The sequence below is a fragment of the Sceloporus undulatus genome, chromosome 3, assembly GCF_019175285.1.
Source record: "Sceloporus undulatus isolate JIND9_A2432 ecotype Alabama chromosome 3, SceUnd_v1.1, whole genome shotgun sequence".
NCBI classification, from domain to species: Eukaryota; Metazoa; Chordata; class Lepidosauria; order Squamata; family Phrynosomatidae; genus Sceloporus; species Sceloporus undulatus.
The window spans coordinates 165,424,113-165,438,583 of NC_056524.1; the positions used below are offsets into that span (position 1 = coordinate 165,424,113).

The 14,471-nt window shown below is 46.3% G+C and overlaps 1 protein-coding gene across 1 annotated transcript in view; it reads left to right on the top strand.

Moving 5' to 3' along the window:
- The first annotated feature begins 258 nt into the window (after window positions 1-258).
- Window positions 259-14,471, top strand: part of LOC121925884 (AT-rich interactive domain-containing protein 5B-like) — a 361,184-nt gene continuing 346,971 nt past the window's right edge. The window contains exons 1-3 of the mRNA XM_042458454.1: window positions 259-410; window positions 4,973-4,979; window positions 9,024-9,284. Of these exons, the coding sequence (XP_042314388.1) occupies window positions 259-410; window positions 4,973-4,979; window positions 9,024-9,284 (420 nt within the window). The remainder of the gene's footprint in view (window positions 411-4,972; window positions 4,980-9,023; window positions 9,285-14,471) is intronic.

The following is a 14,471-nucleotide window of genomic DNA, read 5'->3' on the forward strand; positions in this document are numbered from 1 at the left end:
TGTAGCTTCCTCAAATGAATCTGTCACCATGCTCATGTGGTCTGCATCTTTTCCTACTACTTCCCACTTTACCAAGCGTTACAGTCTTTTCTAATGAGCTATATTGCCTCGTGATATAGGCCTAGTACAGACTGCCAGTTTACGGTGGCCTAGGGCCAATTCTTGGGTTCCAGAGCGTGCAACATCTACACGCTCTGGAACCCAAGCACCTAAGGATGGTGCCATTGTTACGCAGCACCATCTACACGGTATGCCTCAATGACGTTGCGCCCGCACCGCGTCCAAACAGTGCAGCATGTGCGTGATGTCACTACACCACCCCAAGGCGCTTATGGTGGCTTGGCGGCGTCACTGGAAGAAGCTCCATTTTGGAGCTCCTTTTTGGGCCGGATCATTGTTGTGGCCATGAGGTTGGCATGGCAACGATCCGGAGAAGAAAGGGACAGCCTTTGGCTGCCCTTTTCTTCTTATCTGTACCAGGCCATAGTTTTCCTTGTTGTTGTTGTTGTTGTTGTTGCATGCCTTCAAGTCTTTCCCAACACATGGCAACCTAAGGCAATTAAAGTTTTATTTATGTTTTATATAAGCAAAGACTCGACCCACCGTTATTTTATTATCGTACTGTTTTTAGATTTTATCATTTGTAATTTTAATGCATAGAATTGTTTAATCCTTTTTTAAGGGGGGGGGAATTGTATATATTGTATTTTTTTTAAAGGCTGTACACCGCTTTGATTGTGGTAACAAAAAGCGGGATATAAATTAAAGTTTATTTATTTATTTAACCCTATCACGGGGTTTTCTTGGCAAAATTTGTTCAGAAGAGGTTTGCCATTGCCATGTAAATTGCTGAAGGTCACTCAGTGGGTTTCATGGCCTAGTTGGGAATCAAACCCTGGTCTCCAGAGCCGTAGTCCAACACGCAAACCACTACATCACCCTTCTATTATAAGCTCCATTAGTTTTGATGAATATCCACATTGCAGAATTCTAGGTTTAGTCCCACTGTTAAGTGCCATGGCACCATCCTATTTGGGATTTGTAGTTTGTTGACGTACTTAGAATTCTCTAGTGTTCCAGTGCCAAAGCTCTCTGTGCAATAATTCCCATAGACAATTCCCTTGGTTCCATTGGATGGAGCTGTGGCAATTAAAATGGTGTTGAAGTGCTAGGGCTGCACCTTTCGTCTACATGATAGCGTCGTTATAATGATTCCCAGAATAACTATGTGAAGCAGCTTGTAAAATTGTACACACACACACACACTTGTGAATGTAAACACTGGATACATTAAATGCTGTAATAACAACAACAACTCGTGAAGGATGAGTCAGGTTGTTGACTATACAATAACCAGCTAAAAGCTAATGTAATTGGATATTATTTCATTTGCACTCTGGAATGTGCTTGCAATGAGTTGAAGGCACATAAACACAGAAGAAGTGGAAAGCAACAACAGTGAGGCGAAGGGAGCCAGTGTGCCATAGGCTGCATCAACACTGCAGAAATAACCTGGTTTGACACCACTTTAACTGCCATGGGCTCAATGCTATGGAATTCTGGGAACTGCCGTTTGTTGTAGCTCCAGAGGAGAGCATAGTGCACTGCACAGTGTGCAATGTTTTGAATGTTAGACTGCAACTCTGGAGACCAGTGTTTGATTCCCTTCTCAGCTATGTAAACCCACTGGTTGACCTTGGACAAGGCACACTTTCTCAGCCTCAGGGGAAGAAGCCCATGGCAAGCCTCCTCTGAACAAATCTTGCCCCATGATCTGTCCCATTGTCAACCTTGACTCCTTCAAAAAAAGCTGTCAAGACGGACCTCTTCCGACAGGCCTTTCCCAAATAGTTCGCTTGGTTGCCCTTTGAAAGGGACCACCACACTAGATATTCTCCCCGTCTCTGATTATTTTAATGATTATTTTAATGATTATTGTAATGTTTTAATTGTTATTTATTATTATTATTATTATCATGTGGGGATTTTATATGTTTAAGTGAAGGGGGGTATAATTTTGGGGATTATTTTGTATTGTGTGTATTTTTAATTTTGTTTTGTATACTGCCTCGATCCTGGTGAAGAGTCGGCATATAAATAAAAAACTGTTGTTGTTGTTGTTGTTATTATTATTATTATTATTATTATTTTATGATTAGTTCCCTTAGGGTCTCCATAAGTCAGAAATGACTTGAAGGCACACAGCAACAACAAGGGGCAAAGGGATGGAAGGCAGGGTGACCAGATGTCTTCCATTTCCCGGGCGCATCCTCCATGTCCACCTTCTGTCCAGGAGTAATGTCCCAAACTTCCTCCATTTTGACTCAGAAGCATGCATTTATCTTTATGGGAGTGTTTTGAGCTTTGTATTTGGTCATGTCCTATACAGTATAGTATCTCACCCCCCTGAAGGTCCTCCATTTTGTGGTGAGGACCCTGGATCTGGTCCCTCTGGAGGGTGCAAAACCCTCTTCCGTCGCTAGGGGTCGCAAGAGAGAAAGCGGTGGCCTGAGACCTGACTCAGCAGCAGGCGAATGGTTGGTTCATTCATTCTGCCATCGCAGCTGGATCTTGGCTTAGGTTAATCCTGTGCCAGAACCATGAAGAATTTGGCTGCATCCACACTGGACAAATAACTCAGTTTGGCACCGATTTAACTGCCCTGGCTGAAGGCTATGGAATTCTGGGAGCTGTGGTTTATGTAGTGACAGGGAAGGCTAAATGTCTCACAGAACAGGATTCCCTGGCCCTTTTACTACATTAAAAAGCCATGAGTTTTTGGGAAAGCACCACACAGTTTTGTCTTGCCTGGTCCCAAATTAACAGGCATGGTGTGTGTGTGTGTGTGTGTGTGTGTGTGTGTGTCTTGTGTGCTTTCAAGTTGTTTGACTTATGGCGACCCTAAAGCGACCGTAAACTTTATTTACATGAAGGAGCAAGAGGCCTAAGTCTTGTCTTCTCACCTCCCCCAATCATCATCATCATCATCATCAACATCATCATCATCATCATTTACATGAAGGAGCAAGAGGCCCAAGTGTCTTCTTTTCTCACCCCCTATTATTATTATTATTATTATTTACATGAAGGAGCAAGAGGCCCAAGCCTTGTCTTCACACACACACACACACACACACACACACACACTTTAGTGTCTGGAGGCAGGTGATTGATGGAGCCTTGAACACACAACGTTATGACTCTCTCTCTCTCTCTTTCTCTCGCAAGCCGAAATCAAACAGGCTATTAACTGCATTACTTCAAAGGACACAGCCCTCAATACAATCTACTTATCTTAATTGAAACTTTCGCTGCCTGGCTATTTGTGGAGGAGATAATTTGCAGGTACTTGGCATCGTCAGGCGTCTCCTTTCGGGGGGGGGCAGCAGTGAAGTGACCACACACACCCCCCCCCCCAATACTTGCCCATAGTGAAGCCATACTTGACCATAGGGAATCATTGGGGGATATTTGCCCATAGGGAAACATTGGGGAATATTTGACCATAGGGGAATATTGGGGAATACTTGCCCATAGGGGATCATTGGGGAACACATGCCCATAGGGGATCATTGGGGGATATTGGCCCATAGGGAATCATTGGGGGATATTTGCCCATAGGGAATCATTAGGGGATATTTACCCATAGGGAGGGATGGGAATTTGGCCATAGGAATCATTGGGGGACATTGTGCCCTGCTTTAAACTTGTCTGCTCAAGGCTATGGAATGTCTGGGAGTTGGATTTGTTGTGGGGGCCCAGCGCCCAACCAAACGCCAACTCCCAGAATTCCATAGCCTTGAGCCAGCAAGAGTTCAAGCTGTGCCAAAACCGGGTTATCTCTCCAGTGTGGATGCAGTAGTGCGTTGGATGGCAAGGAAATTGGGGGGGGGTAATAGGAGGTTAATAATACGGTCCCAATACGGTAATCCCAGCTTTAAACCTTAAAGTTTCCTGTGTGGTGTGCACGTTCCTATAGTACAGTGCTGCTGCCTGCTTTTTGCTTATACAGGAAACTGGCCTCAATCCGAGTCCACTTCAATACGCTCTTGCGAAGAAGGAGGGGGCGGGGCAAAGCGAAACAACCAATAAATAGAAGAACAAGAAGAAGAAGAAGCCCTTCTGCAAATTCCAGTTCCCTCAAAAACCAGCTCGGATGGTTTTTGGTTTGTTTTTGTTTTACCAGACAATGGAGAAACGAGGAGTTTGAAAGAGACACAATTTGAATCAAAAGGAGAAAGTGGTGGGTGTGTGGAAATACGGGAGCCCTATTTTTATGACGTAGACCCATTGACCCCAAGGGGTTCACTCTCGGTACAGCGGGCGTTATGTGTTGTTTTTTGGATTTTTTTTGGCAATGCCTCTCGCGGGAGAATGGCAACCTTGGCTAGCCGTTTAATTAGGGGTCACGGCTTCCCGCGACGTCACACGCCTGGAAAGGCACGCCACACACCCTGGGGAGGGAGGGAAGTTTCCAGGGGAGGCGTTTTCGGATCGGGGCTCCGCCCCAGGGGCTTCAGAGGGGTTTGGGGGGGGGGATTATCCCACAGGCAGAGAGGATTTAAGTTTTCAGAGGGATCCGGCTCAACTGGTTTGTGAATCGAGCCTCTCTATTTTTTAATGCAGCCGCAGACGCTTTGCCGGCGGGGGTCGAGAAAGCTGGCTCCTCGAGGGAAATAATCATTAATAATAGAATATAATATAATATAATAATAAAACAAAAATCCTCTGCATTTTGTCGAGTCGCACTATCCCTTTAATTATTAAAATGTAGGCAGGGAGAAATAGTGTGGGGGGATTTTAAGGACTGAGAGAGCTTCTCGCTTTGCATATCCGCACTGCAGGGGAAATCCGGTTCGAGGCCACTTTGGCTCCATGCTATGGAATTCTGGGAATGATACTTGGTTGCGGCACACGGATCGGATTAGAACTGTACAGACACTTGAGATTTCTTTATTTTCTTTCCCTGTAGAGTAGAGGTACATCGTGCTTACTTCATTCTTCCATATATATATAATATATTATTGGAAAAGATCGACTCTGATAGTGGGGGGAAAGGAGGGGAGGGGAAAGACAGAAAGAGAAAAGAAAGAAAGAGAGAAGAGAATGCACCAGTTTCTATCATAATCACGATCCCCTCGGATTGGAAGCTATGCTGCTGGCCTGCTGGTTTCTTTGCCGTGCCCTCACTCCGACCTATCTCTAAAAGTTTTTTTGTTGGGGGGTGGGAACTCTGCAGAAACGATCTGTCAATCAAGCAATCAATCAATCAATACCCCCCCCCCAATCCTGCCGCAGAGGTTGTGCCTTCTAAAGTTGCTCTCTCTTCTCCTCCTCCTCTTCTGCTAGTGACTTTTAATTTCGGCTTGCAGGATTTGACCCCTTCCTGAAAAAGAGGGGGGTCCTTCCTAACCCCCCCTTGGATCTTGCAAATCTCCTGCAAAGGGAGAGATCCCCCTTCGATCCCTCGCCGGGGATCCATTCGAAAGTCCCCCGCCCTGCCTCCCGCCGCTTTGGTTATATCAACACTTATTCCCTTGGGAAGGGAGGGAGGAGGAGGAGACTGCATTGTCAACACGGAAACTGAAGGCGTAGGCGCGGTTGTGTGTGTGTTGGTTATATGTGTTGTGTGCGTGTGTGGAAACAAGGGGGGGGGACTCATCGCCTCCCAAATTAACGGGACCCCACACCCGCTAAGTCCTTGCCCGGTTCCTCCTCCCGCCGAGTTTGATTGTTCTGGCCATCCCTTTAATACACACACACACACACACGTGTGTTTGTGTGTGTGTTTACGAGTGTGTCCTGTGTGTGTTTTGAGCGATCCCTGCCTTCTCGCTCTGTTTCTCAGGATCCCGTGATCGCTGGGCCTCCGGCGGGCCCCCCTCCTTCGCTCTCTTTCGGCAAAAGCTAACAAATGCGTATCATACTGATGATAGTAGATAGATAGATAGATAGATAGATAGATAGATAGAAATGAAGATAGATAGATAGATGATGATAGATAGATGATAGAGTAGATAGAATAATTTGTCGGTCTGTCTATCTCTCTGTTTATCTTTCTCGAAGCGTTCCTTCTTGCTCGACTGTGATCCCTGAGAGAGATCCCGTGATCCTTTTGGCAAAATAAACAGTTACACACACCACACTGAACTACTACTATCTATCTACCCAAAACGATCCTTGGCTGATCTATCTGTCCTTCTCTGGAGGATCCGTGATCTCTGAGCTTCCCGGGTGCCCTTGCTCTCCTTTGGCAAAGCGAACATATATATATATAATATATCTAAATATATATATATATATATATAATAATATTATATAGTGTGTATATTAATAATGATTCGTCTCGAGGAAGAACAGCTGGAGCAGGCAGAGATCGCTGAGATCAATATATATTATATATATATAGAGAGATCTTTATATTATGAAGAAGATATATATATATGAGAGAGATCTATCTATCTATCTATACATATATGAGAGTCTATCTATCGTAGGAGAGAGGATTAATAAATATATATATATATATATAATATAGAATGTACTATATCACTTATGAGAGAGAGAGATCTATTTATGTATCTACTATAGAGATATATATACATATATATATATGTACATGTATATATATTAGGGGGTGTGTGTGTGTGTGTTATTATTATATATTTATGTTGGTCTCGCTCTGAGCGATCTCTGCCTGCTCGACTGTCCTCCCGCCAGGCATCCCCGCGCTCCCCTGCTCCTCTCTCCTCTCTCTCCCTCCTCCGTCAACAACGCATTAACATGATATGTTTACATTCGATAACCCACTTTTCTCTCCCCTCGCTTGGCCTCTCGGTGCCGAGCCACAGCCCCTCAGTTCTTATGGGGGGGGGCAGAGGAGGGGGGGATCTGGATCTTGGCGGGGCCGAGGCTTGTCCTTTTAACTCTCACACAATCTCCATGTCAATAAAGCAATCTGCTAAAGCGACGCGAGAGAGCGAGAGGAGGAGAGAGGAGGGGGGGTATATTAGCGAGCCCGCAGGCAGCAGGCATCAGCGCCTGTGACTCTCTCTCTCTCTCTCAGGAAAGGTCTTTAGATTTAGACATATACAGGCAGGTCCTGTCAGATGCTTACTCCAAGCAGCCCCCTTTCCGGCGGCAAAAATAGGCCACGGCTCCGGGGCCGCCCGGGGATCCCCTCCCAACTGGATCCCTTGATCCCCCCCCCGGATCCCCCCAAGGGGTGTTTCAGCCCCGCCTCGGGAGGCGAAGGGGGCTCCCTTGGGCCCCGTTGGGGCGTGGAAGAGAGGCGGGGGGGGGCTGGGGGAAGGAGCCCAGGGCCTCGGGGAGCAAGGCCCTCCGGAGGGAAGGGAGGGCTCTCGGGGGCTCTCTCAAAGCCGGGCTGAGTGGGGCTGGGGGGTCTTCCTCGGGGCTGGGGGCCTGGGAGTGGGGCGAGGGGAGGCTTTTCCCTGCCAGGACCTGATGCAATCCATTCAAGCCAACAGTTTGAGAGAATGTTGAGTTCAATCAATTCAGAGCGTCGCGAGGGAGCCCGATTCAGTCCAGGTATTCGCTGCTCCGGCCGGATCCCCTAAGAAAGCCCCCCCAGGCCCCCCTCCCCAACTTCCCCACACTCCCCCCCTTCCTCCCTTCCCCAGGGACACCCCCCTCCCCCCAGCCTTAGCCCTCCCATGCCTTTGGGATCGCAGCCAGGGACCGGACCCTTCCTCGTCCCCCCCCCTTTTAGGCAAGCTATCCCCCTGATCCCTGATTGACCCCATGACCCTCCCCTGATCGATACCAGGCATCCCTTGACTAGAGCCACAGATTGGATCCCCTCTTAAGCCACAGGACTCCCCCCCCCGTTGATATTGGAAGATTATTTCCCCATAATCAATACAAGGGATCCTTTAGAGTCCCAGCATCGGGAGGTTATTTGATCCCCATTGGATCCCCTCAGAGTCCCAACATTGGGACATTATTTGACCCTGATGGATCAAATGGATCCCCTTAGAGCCCCAGTATGGAAGATTATTTCCCCTGACAAGAAATGGATCCCTTAGAGCCCCAGTATTGGAAGATTATCCCCCCCCATTTGATACAAGGTATCCTTTAGAGTAATAGTACTAGAATATTATTCCCCCCCCCCCCCCGTTTGACCAAGTGTCCCCGTGAGTAACATTATTGGAAGTCGTTTTCTCCCTGACTGATCCCTTACTTAGACACAGTAGGTACTAGAATATTATTTTCCCCCTGATCGATACAAGGTGTCCCTTAGAGTCCCAGAATTGGAAGATTACTAGACAGTGTATCCCCCTGGAGCCACAGTTTCCCCCTTGATGGATACAAAGTATCCCCTAGAGCTGCATGGCTGGAAGAGGATTTTGATCAAAGGTAATCTATTTTAGAGCAAAATATCGGGAGATTATTGTCCCCGTCGATACAAGGTATCCCCCCTTAGAGCTACATTCCTCCGCTTGATACAAGGTTTCTCCTTAGAGCAACAACACTGGGAGGTTGTTTTGCTCTGGTTGAAATGTATCTCCTTAGAGCCACGTACGGAAGGTTATTGATACAAGGTCTCCCTTTAGAGTAACAAAATTAGAAGACAATCCCCTCCTCGTTGGTCGTATGTATCCCCTCTTAGAGCCACAGTATTGGAACATTTGATATATTGCCTCTTGATTGATCCAAGGCTTCCTCCTAGAGCCACAGTATTGGAAGGTTGGTTCTTATTGATTGATTATTTCTTCTTGATTGATCCAGGCTTTCTCCCTAGAGCCACAGTATTGGAAGGTTATTTCTTCTTGATTGATTATTTCCTCTTATCGATTATTTCCTCTTGATTGATTATTTCCTCTTGATTGATTATTTCCGCTTGATTGATCCAAGGCTTCTCCTTAGAGCCACAGTATTGGAAGGTTACGTGATCAAACGGATCCCCTTAGAGTAACATTATTGGGATATTATGTCCCCCGATCAACTGGATCGATCTGCAGCTGCTGACTGATCCCCTCTGCTCTCTCTTTGCCTTGCTCCAGTGGGTCGGCTCTCCGTGTGGCTCGCACGGGCCCTACACCTTCTACAAGGCTTTCCAGTGCCGCCGCCGGAGGGAAGCCCGGGCCCGGATCCTGTCCCTGGGAGACTTCTTCTTCGTCCGCTGCAAAGCCCAGGACCCCGTCTGCGTCGCCGAGCTCCAGCTCCTCTGGGAGGAGAGGACTTCCAGGCAACTTCTCTCCAGCTCCAAACTTTACTTCCTCCCGGAGGATACTCCCCAAGGAAGGGGCAGCCAACACGGAGAGGTCAGGCAACACGATCTATGTGTGTGTTTGTGTGTCTCTGTGTATTTGTGTTTGTGTTGCCTTCCTTGGCTTTGTCATGTTGATGATTTAGTGCACTGCCTGCTTGGAAAGGGCGACGGTTTTCAAGGCGATCTGTCATTTGGGAACGACAGCAGAGATGGGATGTTCGGTTCACTGCATCCGCACTGCGGATATAACCCGGTTTGGGAGCGCTTCGGCTGCCCTGGTTCTAGTTTGCCACAACCAACTACCACTCCCAGAATTCCCCGAGCAGGGAGTCAGGGCAGCCAAAGCGCTCTCAAACCGGGTTATCTCCCCCGCAGTGCGGATACAGTGCCTCAGCGCTGAAGGTGATCTTTACTTACATCGCCCTCTTCCTCCTCCTCCTCCTCCTCCTCCTCGTAAGCGTCACATGGTTGCTGCTCATTCCCTTCACTTCTCTATTTCAGCGTTGTGTTATTCAACCTCCTCCTCCTCCTCCTCTTCCCTCCTTCCTTCCTTTCTCCGCGGCTTTCAATACGATTCCTCCCCTAAAAGATCCATGAAAACGGAATAAGGGTCGTAATGCACCGAGACTGGAGTGTGTGTGTGTGTGTATGTGTGTGTATATATGGACCTAGATATAGATGCCTCCACGTTAGACTGCTTTCTCTCTTGGATGGGGCTGACATCATCATCATCATCATCATCATCATCATCATCATCATCATCATCATCATCATCCTCTTATGGACCTAGATATATATGTCCTTGCGTTACATTGCTTGCTCTCTTGGATGGGGCTGCCGTCATCATCATCATCATCTTATTATTATTATTGGGGGGAAATAGAGAGAGAGAGAGAGAGAGAGAGAAATTAGGAAATGGAGGCTTGTGTGAGCGGAGATCAAAAAGCGATTTCTTCTTTTCTATTTCTGGCACAGACGTGATAAAGTGATAGAGGACAGGGAGTGGAAATGACACATTGGGAGGACTTGCAGGTTATGATAGATAGATAGATAGATAGATAGATAGGGAGAGAGAGAGAGAGGGAGCAGTGTGCCAGGGCGGGTTTTCAAAGCCCTCTAGTGTGTACTAACCAGCACAGACACGTTAAGCATTAACAGCCAGCTCGTTTTTCCGATTGCTGTGTGTGTGTTTTTGTGTGGAGTTGTTGTTTTTCTTCCTGACATGGACTCGCTTTTTACACCCTTCCTCTCCAAAGTGGGCATTTTCCTGGCTCTGTGTGTGTGTGTGTGTGTGAATACTTGTGAATACCAATCTGTGCTCCCAGCCTCTATTCCCATCATCCTGAGCTCCAAAAGAGACACTGCAGAAACCATCATCCACTTCTAGGCTAGGGAATCCTGGGAGTTGTAGTTCATTGGGGCACCAGAGACCTCTCTGACATTCAATGCCTCGAGAACTTGCCTAAGATCAGTTTTCAGAACCCACCAGCCTTGAGCCAGGGCAGTTAAAGCGGGGCCAAACTGGGTTATTTCTCCAGTGTGGATGCAGCATCTTCTTCTTAACCAGGAGGGGGGATCAGGGAGGACCAGAACACCCCCCCCTTCAACCAAACCTGCCAGTTCCTTTCACAACCAATATTCAGATGCAGTTAATAGTCTTTCCTTTAGTGGGATGCTTTGAGTGTTGGACTATACTACTCTGGAGACCAGGGTTCAAATCCTGGCTCAGCCATGGAAACTCACTGGGTGACCTTGGGCAAGTCACACGCTCTCAGCCTCAGGGGATAGCAAAGGCAAACCCTCCTCTGAAGAGACTTGCCTAGAAAAGCCATGATGGCGTAGCAGTTTAGGCAGTGGACTATGACTGGGGACCAGGGTTCAAATCCCTGCTCAAGCATCAAAACCCATAGGGTCACCATGGGCAAGTCACACTCTCTCAGCCTCAGAGGGTGGCCAGGCCAACCTCCCCTTCTCTGAAGACACTTGCCAAGAAAACCCCAGGATAGGGTCGCCACAAGCCAGAAAGTGATCCCATTTTTAACTGCCCTGACTCAGTGCTAGGAAATCCTGGGCTTTGTAGTTTGTGGTGGCCTCAGAGCTCTCTGAGAGAGGAAGCAAAACATCTCACAAAACTACAAATCCCAGCATTCCTTAGCCCTGAGCCCAGGCAGTGAAAGTGGGATCCAATCTGGCATTATTTCTGTAGTGCTGATGGAGCCACTGTTGCTAATTGTAATGGCTGCATCCACAATGCAGAAATTAACCCAGTTTGAGACCATACCAACTGCAATGGCTCAATGCTAGGGAATTCTATTAGGCTTAATAAAAGTGCTATGAGACCCCTTGAGTTGTGTGTAAATGTCCTCTCCTTGCCCACCTCCCAATTTTCAGGACCTTTGGGGATTTTTGTGCGCAGGAGGGGAAGAATCAGGGGTCCAAAAAAGTCCTGTCCAGATTGGGCCCTACTTTTTTTTGGCAAGAGGGCCCATAGGCCTTCCCATCCACTTCCCTCCCTCCCTCCTTTTCAACTTTCCCCTGCAGCTGTCTTTCCTCCCCCCTCCTCCTTTCACAAGTACTTATTATTTGCTTTTCAAATTTATTACTTCAACATGGTCTGTGATCTGGAAAGGGGAAGGATTAAATATCCCCCCCCCCTCTCTTTCTTCCCTTGAAAAGGCTACAGGAATAATAGACAGGCCACTAAACCAGACAGGAAACCATTGAAATTGTTATTAAATCATTTTGTAGAACTTTAAAACAAGAAGTAGGGAGGGGGGATTTTCCAATATATAGGGCTCAGTCCAGCCTCTGCTAGAACAGACCCACTGGATCAATTAATAGTAGTCATCACTTATGTAAATCCTATTGATTCAATGGGAGTAGCAAATGGATGACTCGTAAATACAGAATGATCATTTCTGGCCCGATTAGACAAGCATGTCTACTTAGGGCTTTACTCTATACTTCACAGCACTACAGTTCTTCCCATGTTAATATTGCCTGCATGTTACAACTTAGGGCACCAGTCTACCCTCTCCATATTGGTGAGTAACCCAAAAGATCACCATCCTTAAGAGAAATACCATCTGTACTAGGAGTCCTCTTAAGGCGCATGAGGCTGCAGTCCTAGGCACACATCCTAATGAGTAAGCAGTATTTGAGCAAAGCTTCTGAGAAAACATGCATGGGATGAGTTCACGTGGATCACAGAACGGGAGGCAAAACAGTCCCAGAATATCTTGACATTAATATTTATAAGCCACTCAAGAGTCTCTCTCTCTCTCTCTTTTTTTTTTTATGAAAGGGGGGGGGGGGGGGGGGGGGGGGCGCAAATCATTTTAATACGCCTTAATGACCGTCTCGTGTTACTGTAGTAGGAACATCAGAGGAAATTAATCCGACCATTACGAGCCGGAGTGCTCTTTCGATACACCAATCCTCATCTGCACGTACATGATGCCTAAGATGATGCATTTTTTAAGAGAGTGTGTGTGTGAGTGTGCTTTAAAAATGTAAACTGCAAGCAATTAGCTGTATGAATATACTAGTGCATTTCACTATGGGCCTTAATAATGCCTCTTTGAATGATTCAAACATGTAAAAGAACACAAATCTTTACATATTAGTTTATTTCGGTGGAAGTATGATGGCCCACCTTGCCAAGACCTTGTACTAAGACTTGAGCCTGAAGCAGGTAGAAAAGCCAGTCCCCCATGCGCTGATGCGCTGTAGAGTTTTACACCCCAGTGATGTCATTTCCTCCCCAGTGGCTTCAGTTAGTCATTCATTTGCAGCAACATTAGCCATAGAGAAACAGCAAAGGCACTCGCTCAGCGAGGCTGCCTTGGCCCAAAGCCCACAGAAACTCGCACTTAGAGCCAAGGCCTAGAGAGGGCAACCTAACACTCCCATTAAGAACTGTACTTTGTTTTCACTTTGCGCCATTAACTTGTTTATAAACGGCCGAAATGATTTTTTCCCCTTTTCCTTTTTTTCTTAAACATCATTGATTTCATTCTCTCGCTCTCTCTTAATACGATCAGATTGCGTTCAGAAATATGCGGCGCGGAGGCGAAAATGTGTGTGTTTCTGAGTGTGTGTGTGTTTGTGTGTGTGTGTTTTGACTCACTGATTGGCAGTTCCTTACCGAAGGGAAACGTTTCAGCATTCTTTCGCAGTCCAGAGGGCAGTTATTTCAAGTAACTTAACCGCAGCAATGATTCTTTTATGTAAATGACATCAACAGCTATTCCTGAAGCTTGAGAGATGATGAGGCCGTGTTATTTATTTGTTTATTTTAAAGCAGGAGGAGAAAAAATCTCACTTCGTTCTTTGTCAGTCTGTGTCCTGGATATGGAAATTGCATTTGCAGGTATTTTATAGGGAAAATAATAGGCAGGACTTAAGGGAAAGAGCCATGTAACTTATTTTAATTATACGTTGAAGCAGTGAGTAAAGTGTGGTCAGACTTCTTACCTCCCACCCCCTACCTCTTTAATATGGATTGTAAATCTGGAGTGTCAGGGGTTTTCTGTGAGGTCAAAGGTCAACCGGGGCACTTGCTCGGAGTAAAGCTGATGTTTAGCAGAGCCTTGGATCATATCACCGCCTGGCGATCAGCTTCCTCAGAGGCTTAATGATGGCTGCTTGTAGGTATCTTTGTCTGACGGGGCCGTAACTAAGTGGATATTTATAAGATTCTCAGAATTGGAGCATCCAGGCAGTGTCTGTTTTTAGAATGAAGCAGCAAAGGGGATGTGTTATGACAGCTTCATACAATATGTATATCCTCAAAGAAAGTTGGTTCTGAATGGGAACCTGTCCACTGTGTTGTGCGACAGATACATGCCTGTTTGTTCTGCCAAAATAAGATGTCTCCATCAGACAGAGCAGGTTTTATCAGTAAACCTCATGAGGGGAGACTTCATGTTGTATGAAGTAGTCCTTCTAAAAGCCAGATGCGAGTTTATCGGCTTAGATATAAAAGTTTGCAATGAGATGTGAAGACCGGAAGAAATGCAAAATTTGTACAGAATTCTTCGCTCTGATCTTGTATACTGAGGCATCACCCGTGTTGGTAACGCATGGTGTCATGGGTTACCCCTATGACCTTTTCCCATATCACACTATACAGAATCCTTAGTAATTTTTTTACTAATATTACTCATCAATCGTAATTCCCATATGTCACTGAATGTAAAATTATACCTTTAAATTACAATATCATACGCACAGTCTA